This window comes from Elephas maximus, chromosome 4, assembly GCF_024166365.1.
Source record: "Elephas maximus indicus isolate mEleMax1 chromosome 4, mEleMax1 primary haplotype, whole genome shotgun sequence".
In the NCBI taxonomy this organism is placed as follows: Eukaryota; Metazoa; Chordata; class Mammalia; order Proboscidea; family Elephantidae; genus Elephas; species Elephas maximus.
In genome coordinates, this window is record NC_064822.1 from 167585434 (window position 1) to 167602365 (window position 16932).

Genomic DNA, 16932 nt, shown 5'->3' on the forward strand with positions numbered 1-16932 from the left:
GAGCTGTGCCTGGCATAGTAAATGCTAAATAAATGGTGGCTATAAACAATTGTTTATAGTATCACTGTTATTAACTCACAAAAGGCTAGCCACAAAATATTTTCCTTCCCAGAAATTATCAAATTACCAAGACGACATACTTTTATTTTTTTATCATAGGAACTTAGTTCTAGTCAGCTCCACTAATCAGCAGAGTTACTGTTCTCCCAAGTAACTCATAAGAAGAAACAATAGCTATCTTTTCTTGAGCATTATACCAGGTATCAGTTACTACTCCAAATACTTTACATACTTAACCTAACTTCATTCTCACAACAGCTCAACCTTATGGTCTAGGGACTGGTCTTACCACTATATTGCGAGAGTAAACTGATAATAAGTGAAGTTGCGTAACTTTCTCAGAGACACGCAGAGTCAGAGGTGGTATTAGAACTCAGGGCTGTCTTAACCATTATACTACACAGTGCCTAGAACAATGCCTGGCATATGGTAAAGATAAATATTTATTGATTAAATAGATAGATGTAAAAGACCGTATTAAATGATCACAGAAATTGGAGTCTAACTGAGGTAATATCAGGGCTTGTGACTTGAATTAATACTGTGTTGATTACATAGCCTTGTGCAATGACAAGTTCCCCCTGTTTCAAGATACAGGCAGTCCCCGGGTTATGAACATCTGACTTATGGACAACTCATACTTAAGAACAGACTGCCATAAAGCCTATTGTATTAAAAATTTAAGTTAAATACAGTGGTTCATAATAAGGAGCACATGCACTACTCTGTGACACTCATGAAAACATTGCATGGTTTAGAAGTGTTTCTTAAGTGTTTTATATGCATAGAAATGTAATATATATATATATATTATATATTAAGAAAACATTTGACTGATACTAAATAAGAACCGTATGTACCTGTTCAAATTTACCTACAAATTCAACTTAAAGATAGACTTCGGAACAGACCTTGTTTGTAACCTGGGAACTGCCTGTATTCAAAAATATCTTTAAAAATTATCTAAGTAAATAAAAATTTGGTCCCTTAAGTTACAATTGAAAAACCCAAGGTTTGATGGAAGTGAAATAGGAAAGAGGCTTAGATGGGGAAAAATAATTTATACTTAGCTTTGATTGGCATTAACGTGGTATATCTTTTTCTAGCCTTTTACTTTTAACCTATTTGTGACTTTACATTTAAAGTTGGTTTATTATAGTAAGCATATAGTTGAGTTTTGCTTTTTTAATCCAATTTGACAATCTATGTTTTAATTAGGTATTTAGACCATTTACATTTAATATGATTGTTAATATGGTTGGGTTTAATTCTATGCTGTTTATATTTATTTTTCATTTGTTCTCTTTTTAGTCTTTTTTCCCTCCTATTAGATTCATTAAATATTTTTATCATTTTGCTTTATCTCCTCTGATTTCTTAACTATTTGCTATTTTTGTCATACATTTTACCTTTATGTTAGTTTCAAACTCCATAGTACATTGTTGTTGTTTTCCTTTAAACAGTCAATTATCTTTTGAAGATGTCTTTAGAAATAAGAGAAAGATCTTTTATATTTGCTCACATATTTATAATCACTAATATCCTTCTTTCCTTTGTATAGATCTGAATATCCATCTGCTATCATTTTCCTTTTGACAGAGGACTTTCTTTAAATTTCTTGTAGTAAAGGTCTGCTGGTGGTGAATTCTTTCAGCTTTTCTTTGTTTTTTTCTTATCTTTGTTTTTGAAAGATACTGTTTCTAGGTATAGAATTCTGGACAGTTTTTGTTTTTTTTTATTTTTTATTTCATTAAAGATGCTGCTCTGCTGTCTTCTGGCTTCTATTATTTGCAATGTGAAGTCATTCTTGTCTCTGTTCCTTTGAATGTAATTTGTCTTCTTTATTTTTCTGACGGTCTTTAAGATTTTCTCTTTGTCATTGGTCTTAAGGAATTTGATTGTAATGTGCCTTAGTGTAGTTTCCATCACGTTTCTTGTACTTGGGGTTCATTGAGCATCGTAGGTCTATAGATTTGTAGTTTTCATCAAACTTGGAAATTTTTAGCCGTTACTTCTTAAGATATATTTTTGGGCTCCTTCTTTGCCTTTAGAGGTTCTATTGTATACTATACTATTGAAGTTGTCCCTTAACTCACTGGGGCTCTTTTTTTTTTTTTTTCTGTGTTTTATTTGTTTCTATTCTTGTGTCTTCAAGTTCATTAATCTGTTCTTGTGCAGTGTCAGAAAAAAAAAAAAAATCCACTGCTGTCAAGTCAATTTTGACTCATAGCAATCCTATAGGACAAAGAAGAACTGCCCCATAGGGTTTCCAAGGCTATAAATCTTTATGGAAGAAGGTGATCAGCAATTATACAAAGGAAAGAATGCCAAGACTATACTCAGTTTTTCCCGCTCTGCTGTGTCTAGTCTACTGTTAATCCCATTCAGTGCATTTTCCTTCTCAGACATTGTCTTTTTCATCTCTAGAAGTTAGATCTTTTTTTTTTTAATATCCTTCATGCCTCTTCTTAGCATGTTCATACTTTCCTCTCTCTTCGTGATCACATTTAATTACATCCTTTGTTTTAATGTCTTTGCCCCCTAAATCCATCTTCTGTGTCATTTCTGGGTCTATTTCTATTGATTGATTTTTCTCCTCATTATAGATATTTTTCTGCTTTGCATACCTGGTAATTTTTAGTAGATGCCAGACATTGTAAATTTTAGCTTGTTGGGCACTGGGTGCATTTGTATTCCTTTAATATTCCCAAGAGTTGCCTTCTACATTCGTTTGCCAACCAAACCCCCCATGGGGTATTTTTATAAGCACGCTATGCTAATTTTTTTTACAACTTGCAAAAAAAAAATTGGAAAAGCGGCACTTATAAAAATACCTTGTTGGGGAGGCATGGTTGGCAAACATAGAAGGCACGCATTATTTGCCTAAAAATACAGTAATTACAAGGCTCACCTCATTTGTTTCCCTTCTCTCAGGGATCACTGTTTGATATTTAAAGTCTGAAAATTGTTGTTTCATATATTTTGTCTAATATTCCAGTTTAAGGTATGAGATTAAATCCAGTCCCTGTTCTCCATCATGGCTCAACAAGGCATTGCACTTTTAAGTGCTGAGTAGTGCAATCTATAGTTAACCTCAGCGTTTATCAACTTTTGTACATTGAATTTACTTCATTCACTATAGTCTTGAAATTGTACCCCTCGGAGTGGTTTGAGTGATAAAGAGTTCAAAATATCTCAGTATTCTTTAAAGGATGGTGTCCTTCTTTTCATTGACAGCATTTTTTCCTAGGGCGGTGGTGGTGGTGGTGGTTATTTGCCACTGAGTTGATTTTGACTCATGGGGGTAAGGGAAAAAATAGAATATAATTGGGGCGTTCTTTCCTTTCTATGATTGCTGATCACCTGCTGTCTAAGCTTTTTAATATACTGAGTTAACCATGTATTTATTAGCAAATATTTGTGGTATGTTTATGCTCTTGATTTATTTTACAGCATGAAAACATAACTATTGCTGCCACAGAGGTTATTGGAGCTGTATGTAAACATCTCTCTTGGTCAGCATATATTTATTACTTGAAACATTTCATTCATGTTTTACATACAGGACAGATCAATCAAAAGTTGGGTGTCAGGTAAGGTCAGACTTCTTATTTTTGTTTTAAAAACAGAAAGTCTGTTTATAATCTCAATTTATTTTACACTGTATTAATGAAGCTATGCTAATCTTTGTTAAAGTCAAAAATACCTAGAACTGAATGATACTCTGTTCTTTTAATAATAGTCAAATGGTATTAATAATCAAATGAACATTTCTGTGTCCTTTTTTCTTTTTTAATAGTTTGCTAGTAATAGTGTTAGAAGCATTCCACTTTGACCACAAAACTCTTGAGGAACAAATGGGGAAAATTCAGAATGAAGAAAGTAAGTTTTTAAAACTTTCTTAAACTAGATTTCCATCTTCTTGGATAATTTATGATCATAAATTAAAGATGGGAAAATTCAACTTTTTCTGTTCTTATAGCAGTGACCAGTGAATGGGTCAAATGAAAGTTCAAAAGAATGTTTTGAGTTTTCTTGTAAAGCCTTGTATAACTATAGAGAAGGCCAGTCTAAATTGTATTAGTGAAAAAAATCTGTGCTGTAGATTAGCTACATAGAAATCCACTTTTATTACTGTGTGTGTAGGAAGAGCATTAAGTAATGAATACAAGAAAATACAACAAAGGGAATAACAAAAATCAGAGAAAAAATTAATGAGATATAAAATAGATACAACAGAGAGGATCAACAAAGCTAAAAATAGACATTTGAAAAGGTTAAATTGGCAAACCTCTGACAAGAATGATCAGTGGAAAAAGAAGGCATAATGAACAATATTAAAGATGAAAATGCATAATTAATAAAAAAAGGTAATATTATTTTCTTTGTATTTAAAAACTTGAAAACTTGGCTGAAATGTACAAATTCTTAGAAAAATAAAAATACAAAAACTGACTTCAGCAGTGGTATAAAATCTGAATGACCCTCTAGCTATTAAAGAAATTGAATCTGTAGGTAAAAGTCTTCTGAAGAAAATTCCAGACTCAGACCATTTTACTGGCAAGTTTTATCAAACATTGAAGGAATGGATAATTTCAACCTTATACCAACTATTTCAGATAATTGAAAAAGAGGAAGCCCCCACTATACTAACTCAGGAAGTCAGTATAATTTGTATACCAAAATCTGACAAAGGTAGTATTAGAAAAGAATATTATAACGGTATCATTCATGAATATAGATATAAAAATCCTGAACAAAGTATTTACAAAACAAACTCCACATATTCAATAAAAATATTAAAAACATGACTGTATTTGGTACATCCCAGGAATGCAAGGTTGCTTCAGTATCAGAAAAGTAATTGATAGAATTAGCATATGAAAAACCATGGTCCTCTAAGTAGACACAGGAAAACCATTTGATTAAATTTAATATGTATTTATGATAAAAAATGTTTATCAAATATAGATAGAAATTTCCATACCTTGTTAAAAGATCTCTTCAAAAAACTTAATGCAGACACCATTCACAATGCTAAAGGATTAAAAGCCTTTGCTTTAAAACCAAAATAAAGCAAGGATACCTACTACTCATGTTGAACATTAAACTGGCTGTTCTAACCAGCACAGGAAAATAAGGAAAAGAAAGAACACTCAAGATATTTCTAAGTCTTGGCAAAGACATTGAAATATTCTGACCCTCAGTTTGTGCTACTCCAAGATTCCTTCCTACTCAAAATTTTCTAATTCTTTGACTCAAGGTAAAATTATTCTGGGACAAACTAATGAATAAAAAAGACTAGCTTCAATTAGTAGAAACTGTGTTTTAAGTAATTGCTGTACTAAAGCCCTAAAACTTAATTTTTTTCTGTCAGTTGCATCTACATTTTGCTATTTAGCATAAGCGTTAAAAAATTAAATCCACTTAATTTGCATAACTGTCTCTTCTGAGATAAAAGAAAAAAAAATTTTTTTTTGTTTAGTTTTATTCCTTATTCTAAACCAGCTCAAATTATGCAAGTTTAGTGGTGACCAAATTTGTATAGTTAGGTATATTCAGAAAGGTAACTGAAATATGGGTGTGTTGTGCTGCACTTGAGTATGGTTCTCTTACATGCTCTTTTTTTGATCCTGTACCACTGATACTTCCATTTAGTAGCTGTTGGAGGTCTGTTACGGCAGTGATTGCCAATTCCTAGTGATTTTTCACAGTATTCAGATGTTTTAACTTACACTAAATTATTTTGTCCCTGAGAAAGATTCCACTGGGATATTTTATTATTGCTGTGAGCTGGGTGTTACAAATTTCAGTTGTTTTAGAGACAACTTTTCTTAACATCTTATGTGAGGCATAAAAAAAATCAGTTGTCATCACATCAGTTCCTGCTCATGGTGACCCTGTGTGGGTCAAAGTAGAAATGTGCTCTATCAGGTTTTCTGTGGCTGACTTTTCAGAAGTAGATCACTAGGCCTTTCTTTCAAGGCGCAACTGGGTAGACTCAAATCTCCAACTTTCAGTTAGCAGCCAAACATTTTAACTGTACCACCCAGGGACTCCAGTATGAGACATAGCTGTGATTAAGTCTAACATTCTGCCCACTAAGGGTGTCAAATAAGTAGTCTTACCCACAAAGGCTGATTCTGAATGTCTGAAACTCTAGAGAAGCCAGTAAAGGTAGAAAAACTACTTCCCTTCCTTAGATTAGACATTTATCACCTCCAGAATCACAGACTCCGGGGATTGCTGATTTAGGGTCCCAAACTGTCTGGACTAGGAGTATCTTTCAGGTGCTCTATCTCAAAATTAACCTTCAACCACCCCTCAAAACAGCTCTTCTCCCTTAATTTTCCTCCATAATTACTTCTTATGTACCAGTCATATCAGATATTGGCAAAGCAACATGAATGAATATCTCAATTATGATGCAACTAAGAGCCCCAACCTACTAGTTACCAACAGTGTCCCAAATTAACCACCATCTCAGAGCTGAGCCAACCCAAGGTGGAGCGTCATCCTTTAGGATGAGGATAAAGGAGCATAGCTGAATTCTAGTTCTAGTTGATGTTAAATTAAGACTTTTCTTTTTCTTGTTGATTCTGTGTGTTAATAAATGCTGATCAGCAAAAATGATGTGGCAGATCAAAGAAAATTGTGGTCTATTTAATGAAAAGGAAAATAAATTCAGCGACAAAGAAGACCAAGAAGTTTTAAACATTTATTGAACACCTGCTGTGTGCTGAGCTTGTATATGCATTATCTCGTTTGTCATCACAAGAACCTTAGTTTTTAGAACTCATATTTTTGATTTAAAAAGCTAAGTTTCAGAGAAGTAACTTTCCTAAAGCTACACAGCCAAAAAATGAAATAGACTAATAGCTACCATTTTTTGAAAGTCAGTGACATGTCAGGCACATGTTTTAGGTACATGATAGACTTTATCCCACTTAACCCTCACAAATGCCTTGCAGGGTAAATGCCATCTCCATTTTACAGGTGAAGAATCCTAAGCCCACTTAGGTTAAGTAAATTGACTGGTCACAAAGCTTGTTAGCAAAGTCAAAGTCTAGACTTGTTCAACTACCATTCTGCCAAATTTGTGTTAATAAGCTAAATCTTAGAACAAGGGATATTTCTGCATAAGAACTGTTGGCTGCCATTATGATTTTCATGCTTCTGAAAGTAGGGCTTTTTTTTTTTTTTGGAAGCCTTCTCCAGCCACACCACTTGGGAAGTTTCTGTGAGTTAGGACCCTGCCATCCCAACCCTCCCGATGTGCTCCCATAGTATCTTATACTCACTATCCACACTCTTTTATAATTGCCAGTTTACCTATCTTTATCCCTCATTAGACTCTAAACTGAACTGTGAGAAAGCAAAAACCCTGGCTTCTCATTTACTGCTGTTTCTTCAGCACATACATTGCCTGCCCATAGTTAGTGACTAGGTATTTTTATGCAGTGTCAGATGTTAGTGCAAAAGACTACTTAACACAACTGTGTTATTTCCATATTTGATTTAAAGTGACTTTTGTTGTTTGTTAAACATAGACACCATAGAAATGATTGAGATACCAGAGCATGAAGCCATGGAGTTAGAAGAAGAAGGAAAGGATGGAGAAGAGAAGGAAAATAGATGTCAGAGTCCGTCAGACAACAACGAGGAACTGAGAAACCCTGATGCAGCTGATTCTGAAGAGATGTCAGCTAAGGAATCCAAGTGTATCACAAAGTCAGTCTCCTTCCTTCCTCAGAATAAGGAAGAATTAGAAAGAACAATTAAAAATATCCAAGGAACCATAACTGGGGATATCCTACCCAAGCTACATAAATGCCTTGCATCTACGGTAATTATTCTTTTTGGGGCCTAGAGAATGGTCTGTGTGAACTCAGGCTTGGTGGGGCCCTGTCAGACTCATAACTATTACTGATTGACTTCAGCTTTTGGATTTCCCTTTCTCTCAGCGTTTCACATTACAGCCCCCTTCTCTTACCTTCTGAACCTCAGGCCCATCTCCTGCTGCAGCTAGGTAGTAATGCTTTGTTATGATTTTGCTGTCGTGATGTATGGTTTTCTATCTCTAAAGTAGGTATTAAGATGACTCCCAATTCTAAAACCACTTCTTGGCCATTTCTCTACTATTTGGAATTCATCTTTCCTGTGGTAAACAGAGATAATGTTTTAGCAGTGCATTTTCATGAAGCCAGAGCCTTTTTCTTCTCTGTATAAAACAGTGTCAGCAGACTATGGCCGGTGAGCCAAATCTAGCCCGTGGACTATTTTTATAAATAAATTTTATTGGAACATAGCCATGCTTGTTTACTTATACATTATTTATGCTGCTTTTTGCTACAACGGCAGAATTAAGTAACTGGAATGGTTTATATGGCTCTCGAAGTCAAAAATATTTATTGTCTGGCCCTTTGCAGAAAAAGTTTGTCACCTTTTGGTTTAAAATATTGACTTGGTCATTTTGTATGTTTATATATAAATCTGCTTAGTTGAGGTACTATATTTCTTGTGTGTTGTTGTTAGGTGCCATCAAGTTGGTTCTGACTCAGAGGCCCTATGTACAACAGAATTAAACACTGCCCAGTCATGAGCCATTCTTACAATTGTTGCTATGTTTGAGCCCATTGTTGCAGGCATTGTGTCAATCCATCTCATTGAGGGTCTTCCTCTTTTTCACTGACCGTCTACTCTACCAATCATGATGTCCTTCTCCAGGGACTGTTCCCTCCTGGTAATATGTCCAAAGTATGTGAGACAAAGTCTCACTGTCCTCACTTCTAAGCAGTGCTCTGGCTGTATTTCTTCCCAAGACAGACATGTTTGTTCTTCTGGTGGTCCATGGTATATTCAGTATTCTTCACCAACACCATAATTCAAAGGCATTAGTTCTTCTTCGATCTTCTTCTTCATTGCTTAGCTTTCGCATGCGTATGAGGTGATTGAAAATATCATGGCTTGGGTCAGGGGCACCTTAGTCCTCAAAGCGACATCTTTGCTTTTTAACATTTTAAAGAGGTCTTTGCAGCAGATTTGCCCAATGCAATATGTCTTTTGATTTCCTGACTGCTGCTTCAATGGGTGTTGATTGTGGATCCAAGTATTACTGGTCCAGTTGTAAGGATTTGTGTTCTCTTTATGTCGAGATGTAATCTATTCTTATTTCTTTTGTACCAACAAGTAAATCATTTTGCATTTTAGGGCAAAGTGTATGTCACTCGAACACTTAAGTCCCAGATTGATGAGGGTTTTATGTGCTTTTTAAATATTTTATAGTCGGTGAAAACATGGCTTTATTTTTTCTAGTTGCTCATTTTTATAAGTATTCTTATATTATTTTTATAATTTTTACCTAATTCTCAAATTGTTTGATTTAGTTTGTTTTTGCAAATACTAGACTTAGAAATGTGCTAAAGAGACATAAAAAGACCTTGTCTTTCCAATGGAAGGTTTCAGTGTTGGGAGGTCCATCATCTATTTCTTTTCATTTTGGTTTAAGCAAAACCTTTCTTACAGACTAAGAGGGAAGAAGAACACAAGCTTATAAAGTCAAAGGTTGTGAATGATGAGGAAGTGGTTCGCGTTCCCCTAGCTTTTGCCATGGTTAAACTAATGCAGTCCCTGCCACGAGAAGTGATGGAAGCGAATCTGCCAAGGTATGTTGGGTGACAAATTAGAAAAGTGCAGCAAAACTCAAAATTGATTCTTACTTCTTGGATCTCCTTTGTAAGGCTGAGGAGAAGTACTGTCACTGTTTGCTGTCGTTTAGAATCTTAATTGGGAAATTTGGATTATGAGTAATCGAGAGATCAAAGGGTATTTATATTTGCTGTTGTGTATTTGATTATTTTTTCAATTTCTCATTTCCTAGTATTTTGCTGAAAGTGTGTGCCCTTCTCAAGAATAGAGCACAGGAGATCAGGGACATTGCACGCAATACTCTTGCAAAAATAATAGAGGATCTGGGTGTGCACTACCTACAATATATTTTAAAGGAATTACAGACTACACTTGTCCGTGGCTATCAGGTAAAGTGCATTGTACTTATCTTCATTTGGATTGTAGCTCATATAATTGAAATTTGAACATTATAAGTCATGCCATTTGGATCTATCTTCAGTTAGATCGATCCACTGAGATAGCAACCAAGAACATTCAAAAGTTTCTAATCAATATTAGCAAGAAATTTGTTATTTTAAAAGCCCCTATATTTGATTTTTTTAAAGATCCGTATAGACCTGGATGTCTTTTTTTTGCCTTGTCTTTTTTTCTCTCAAATCACCATAATATCATGTTTTGTGTTCTGAGCTCTTAAGAAAATGCTTGTTGAGTATATTGTCTGTATTGTCCCAAATGTGAATGATTAAGAACATATACACATCCATATTGTTTAGGAGCTGAAAACCTGCTATTATAAGTCATAAGAATAATAATGAGTGCCAGGTGGAATACCAAACACTGAGTAGTTTGCAGGTGTCTAACTCCTTGCTGCTTACAGTGTGATACCAGGACCAGCAGCATCAGTAGCACCTGGGAGCCTGTTAGGAATGCAGAATCTCAGGCCCTACAGCTGACCTGCAGAATCCAAATCTGCATTTTTTTAATATGATCCCCAGGTGATTTAAAATTTGAGAAACGTTGCAGCTTGTTCTTTTACCCAGCCAAGATTCATGGTAGTCAGCTTTACCCTCTATATCCTAATTTGTTGATAGGCAAAGTTCTAATTCCATTGATTATAAGCCTAACGTGCTAAAAACATCAAATTCATCTTGACTGTATCTCTTTGTGAAATTTTTTTATGAGTTCTAGGGATTACCATATACATACTTGACTTTTTAAAGCCTATTTAGAATCAGTATTTTACCACGTCAAGTGAAACGTAGAAATCTTACCACCCTATAGGTCCTCGCCCTTCCGCCTTTGTATTATAGTTGCCTTCTATTCTGTCCTATAGGGTCGCTATGAATCAGAATTGACTCGACGGCAACGGGTCAATGGGTTGTGTAGTACAGCTCCATATACAGAAGACTTTGTGAGGCAGCGTTATGATTTTTACTTTTAATAGTCAAATATTTTAAAGAACTCAAGGGGAGAAACAGTCTGTTGTCTTACCCAGATATTTACATTTCTATAGCTTTTCCTTCATTTTTGATGTTCCAAGTTTCTTTCGGTATTACTTCCCTTCCATCTGAAGAACTTCTTTGAGCAGCCTTGTAGAGCACTTCTCCTGCCAATGGATTCTCTTAGTTTTCCTTCATCTGTGAATGTCTTCATTTCACCTTCCTTCCTGAAGGATATTTTTCACTGGTTATAAGAATTCTCTGTTCATAGTTCTTTTCTTTCAGCACTTTAAAAATGTCGTGCTACTTCCTCTGACCTTCTGATGAGTAATCCACAATTATTCAAATTATTGTTCCCCTCTAGGTAATGGGTTTTTTCTCTCTGGCTGCTTTTAAAGACTTGTTCTTTGTCTTTATTTTTTAACAGTTTGATTATGATGTACCTGAGTGTGGATTATTCTGGGGTTTTTTGTTTTGGAGTTTGCTTAGCTTCTTGAATCTGTTAAGTTTATGTTTTTCAAATTTGGGAAGTTTTCAGCCATTATTTCTTCACATGCTGTTTTTGCACTGCACACTTTCTTTTCTCCTTCTGGTACTCCAGTGAAATGATTGTTAGACCTTTTACTACTTGTCCCATGGGTCTCTGAGGCTCTCGTCTCTGTTTGTTTGTTTTTTAATTTCTCTCTGTTGTTTAGATTGGGTAATTCCTATTGATCTGTCTTCAGGTTCATTGATCCCTCCTTCTTTGATTCCGTTCTGCCGTTGAGTTTCTCACTCTGGTCGTTGTGTTTTTTAGTTCTAAAATTTTCATTTGCTTCTTCTTTATTTCTTTGCTAACACCTTGAGTTTTTCCATTTCTTTTGGTCCTTCAGCTACAAAGCTGAGTATTTCTCCCACTATGCCATGCAGTTCTTGTAACTATGCCCATGTCTGGGGCCAAGTGGCGGGAAGACAGAGAAAGAGAAAAAAGCACCAAGGTTCAGCCCATCCTCTGGGAGCTGCAGTTCCACTGAATGGAGAGTGGAAGGTTCCCCCCACAGCCTTTTGTTTCCTGCCGGTACCCACTACCAGGCCACTCCTCCCGCCACCACAGGATCGCTTGGAGCTGAGGTGCAGGAGAATGAAGAAAAGAAAGAGAAAAAAACCCAAGGAATTTCCTCACCCTTTTGGAGCATTATGAGTATCTGCTCTCCTTCTCTTTGAGCTAGAATCAGGGGCTCCTCTTACAGCTCTCTTTATGTCCTGGTTCCCACTTCCATGTGGCTGGGGAATGCCAGAGGAAAAGAATGCTAAATTCACAGACAGTGCAGGGTGCTTGGATTCTGGTGTTCATTACAGTACACCTGCTAATTTTTACCCTTAGAGCTGCTTTCTGCATCCTAGCCAGCTTTTATAGCCACATTCAATGGGCACGATGGGGTGGGGTATGCCTTCTTTATCACTCCCAGAACCAGGGCCTCTATCAGTATGAGCTTTTAGTCTTTTCTCTCAACTACTTGAATTACTTCACTTTATTTCATGGCTACTTTGTGTGAGGTGATATGTTGGACGCTGGGCATACAAGTATGAGCACAGTTCCCTGGCCTTGATGTTTCATACCACACGTATTTATGGAGAACCTACAGTGTTCAAGTCCATCGTTAAGATAATTAAAATAGGAATAGGAGCACAGCTATTTTGGCTTTTAGTATTAATGATCAAGACATTTACCACAGTTGTACTCTCCAAATTTCACTCTTCATCCCCCCGCCCCAAAAAGTCGTTGTTTTTAAATTATAAAAAGCCCCACAGCAAACATTTTAAGTAGATGAAAGTATTTAAAGAACACAGGCAGGTATATAAAACCATGCCTTTAAAATCCGATCTGTTTATTGACAACTAAGTGTGTTTCCTTAGTCTACAATCTTTATCTGATGTTTACCTTGATAATTCTGCAGCAGTGGAAGAATAAAGAATGAGGGAAGCTTGAGAGGCAGCATAGCCTAGTGGTGCAGAGCTGGAGGCTCTGGCACCAGACCATCTGGTTTCGGATCCTGGCTCCACCATTTTCTACCCGTGTAACCTTGGACAAATTACTTGACCTCTCTGTACCTCAGCTCCCTCATCTGAAAAATGCTGATCATATTGCACCTACACCACAGATAGGGTAAACCAAACCAAACCTGTTGCCATCGAGTCAATTCTGACTCACAGTGACCCTACAGGACAGAGTAGAACTGCCCCATAGAGTTTCACAGTAGCGCCTGGTGGATTTGAACTGCCAGCCTTTTAGTTAGCAAGCCATAGTTCTTAACCATTAGGCCGCCAGGCTTTCCACAGATAGGGTAAAAAAAAAATTGATAGGGTAGGTGGGGATTAAATCATGTGATACATGGGAAGTGTTAGGACAATGCCTCGCTCTTAGTAAGTTCTCAGTAAATGTTGGCTATGGCTATTATTGAGGGGCAGAAACTTAATTTGTTTCCTTCATAACACTTATATACCAGCTGGAATTACATTCAGCATTGCCAAGATTCTTCATTCACAGGTTGGTTTTTGAAGTTCAAGACTTTTTTTTAAATAAATCATTGGCCTGATTTAGTCACAATAATAGATCCTAAGCATCGTAATGTATTTCTGAGCATCTTTCATACAAAGTGATCATTTGGTTGAAGGATTTTGGAAAATGATTTAAGTATGTGTCATTTGTCAGAGTTTCTCCCTGCATTAACTTTGCAGTATTCTTAATTATGATCTTAGGTTTTTCAAGTATGGTATTTTTATCATTCATACTCTTATTATGCATTTAATTCTAGGTCCATGTGCTAACTTTTACTGTTTACATGTTGCTGCAAGGCCTCACTAACAAGCTACAAGTTGGGGATTTGGACTCCTGTTTAGATATAATGATTGAGGTAAGACTTAGTTAAAGGAATTCCAGTTTCTTTTTAAGTGGGGAAATGGTGTACCCAAAAAAAAAAAAAAAAAAATTAGTTTGCAAAGTAAGAAATAATAATAACCTGTAAAAATGAAAACAATGTACTGTTGCATCTCTTAGATTAGCAGAGGTTTAAAAGCCCAAGTTCAGGTGACATGAGGCAGTGAGGTAGGCACTTAGCCGTTGTTAGTAGGTCATAAGTTGTTACAACCTTTCTAGAAAGAAAGTTGGCAGTACATATCAAGCTTTTGAGATGAGCAACAATTTTCAACCACTTCCAAGAATCTATCCTAAAGAAGCAATCAGAACCAGGGGCAGGAGAGGGAAAGGGAGAGCCATTGTTTAGGAAGCAGGGAGCCTTTGTTTCTGGTGATGGGAAATTTGGCAACAATTATGGTGGGTGGTTGCACAACATGATTAATGTAATCAATATCACTAAATTGTACACTTGAAAAATGTTAAAGTGGCAAATGTTGTGTTATAGATACTATTTTACAACAGTAGAAAAAACACTCTAAGATATGATCTGAGGTATAGATAAAAATGTGTTCACCAGAGCTTTATTTATACAGGTGGAAAATTAGTCATGATCAGCTTTTAAAATTTGATAATGGGGTGAATCAGGGGAGGGATAACCATTAGGAAGAGACTAAATTTACCCCACAGCCATTCATTCATCTATAAGAAATGTAAACACTAACAGTTTGAATCTCAATTTAAATACTTACCTTAATTTCAGTATTTGCAAGTGTCCTGAGAAGTTTTTAAAGGGAAATTAAGCTACCCTTTGGTAGTATCAAGAAAGAAGTACCTGTCCTTACAGTTATATAATTATTTATGTAAATCTATGCAGTTTTTAATTTTGTTCCCTATTAGTATAACCCTCCAGATGTTTCATTCTATATTTATTTGTTTTTTAGAAATTGGTCCCTACTGCGTTGAAAACAAGTAAAATCTAATAGAAATTCCTACCGTCTAATTTCAGTCCAGGGCCAACTTGCTTTCCTTTGATTTGGACATACAGGGCTGTTTTCAGAGACTGCTTATGTTGGCATATTTTGCTGAGTGAACATAAATTTGTTTGGCTTTTTTCTTTCGAAGATTTTTAACCATGAGTTGTTTGGTGCCATTGCTGAAGAAAAAGAAGTAAAGCAGATCCTCTCCAAAATCATGGAGGCACGAAGAAGCAAGAGTTATGATTCTTATGAAATCCTGGGCAAGTTTGTAGGAAAAAATCAGGTTACAAAACTTATCCTTCCATTAAAAGAGGTAAGGACTTGAATGCAGTACAAGAGATTCCAACATTTACAGTATCACAAATTCCTGAAAAGAGGCTGGCAGGGTTAGCCTTAATCCTACATTTGATCACCAGGATTTCCTTTGATGCTAAGGGCACTAGTACCATATGGCCACTAGATGACAGTCCTGAGTTGGCTGTTCTAACCCAAGGGTCACAGTTCCTAATGTATGTCATGAAATGTGAAAAAAAAAAGGCAGCAAAAAATGTAGTACGGGTAAATTTTACAACAGGGTCAAGTCAGCAGCTAAGAACATGGCCATTGGAGACAGGTTGCTACTCCCAGATTGCCAAGAGGATGAGAACTGACATTTATTGACATTTATTATCTTCTGAGCACTGTACACCTACTCCTCACTTATCGACATGGTTAGGTTCCAAAGACCAGGTTGTTATGTGAGAATCGGCATTATGTGAGAGTTGAGCTGTGCCCCATCTTTGGCGTGGTGTCACCCCTGGTCAACACTGCCTGTTAGGCACCCCCGGTGTGTCTCGGGATACCTGTGGCACGGCAGGCCCCCCTTCCCCACCACACCATCCCAACCACCACAGGACCCATAGTGGGTGGTGGTGGTGGTGGTGGTGGTGGTGGTCAGCGGTTGCCCACCACCTCCACAGCATCAGGGGCCCACCTGGCCATGCTCCAGGCCTCCATGCTGACCGGCACACCTCTCCTCTCCACCTTCCTGCCACACCAGCCCCCCAAACAGGCCTTGGTAGTGGCAGGGGCGCTCCTGGGCCTACAGGCATGTGAGGCCCAGCCATCTGGACCTGGTGGAGGCTGCAGAGGTGGCAGAGAGGCCTCTTTGGAAGAAGAGACCTCCAAGATCCCCGCCCTACGCCTTCCACCCAGTTTCCACCACTGCCTCCTATGCATTGTCCACCTGCCTGCCCCAGCTCGCAGGCCTGGCCAGGCTCCTCCGCCCAACCCAGACAATAAGAACCGTGAGTGACACGTGTGGCCTCTCTGCTCCCTCTTACCAACCTTACCCTCCTCTCCCTCTTGCCTGGGCTCATTGTTAATGTGGAAAATAGTCAGTAGATTTTTTACTATGTGAAATGTTGGATAGCTGGTAAGTGAGGCATAGGTGTACTACAGTATCTCTTCTAATCTGCACAACCATCACATGAGATCAATGGTATTTCCATTTTCAAATAAGAAAATTAAGGCTCAAAAAGGTAGAAAAAAACATAGTTAAGAAAGAAAGTCAGGAATTAGTTCTGGATATTTCTGACCCAAACCTCACTTTCTTTATATTGTTTCATTCTGCCTCCTATTTATAGGGCAGGCTCTATAATTTACCCTCCTTTGTGTTCTCTGTACCTGTTGCCGTGGTAAACATCCAGTAAAGACCAATTCATTTGGTTACATTTTGTTAATTAAAACTAGAACAAAAAGTTATATAGTTCCAGATTCCGTAATTGCTTCTGGAATGCTCTAAGCCTTATCTGACCCTAATCTAAGAATGTTAGGTATGTTCTGAGGACAGAACAGAAAGAGTAAATAGAGCATGCATTTTAATACTATATCCTAAGCAAGGAAATAGCCAGGAAGTGCCAAGTGTTGTGCTGAGGTTGACTATCCCGGG

The 16932-nt window shown here is 36.9% G+C and overlaps 1 protein-coding gene across 1 annotated transcript in view; it reads left to right on the forward strand.

Moving 5' to 3' along the window:
- The window catches only part of UTP20 (UTP20 small subunit processome component), a 182576-nt gene that overhangs the window by 145373 nt on the left and 20271 nt on the right, over nucleotides 1–16932 (forward strand). Inside the window, exons 42-48 of the mRNA XM_049884168.1 lie at nucleotides 3514–3653; nucleotides 3860–3942; nucleotides 7611–7906; nucleotides 9586–9725; nucleotides 9941–10097; nucleotides 13925–14023; nucleotides 15148–15315. Coding sequence (XP_049740125.1) covers nucleotides 3514–3653; nucleotides 3860–3942; nucleotides 7611–7906; nucleotides 9586–9725; nucleotides 9941–10097; nucleotides 13925–14023; nucleotides 15148–15315 — 1083 coding nt within the window. The remainder of the gene's footprint in view (nucleotides 1–3513; nucleotides 3654–3859; nucleotides 3943–7610; nucleotides 7907–9585; nucleotides 9726–9940; nucleotides 10098–13924; nucleotides 14024–15147; nucleotides 15316–16932) is intronic.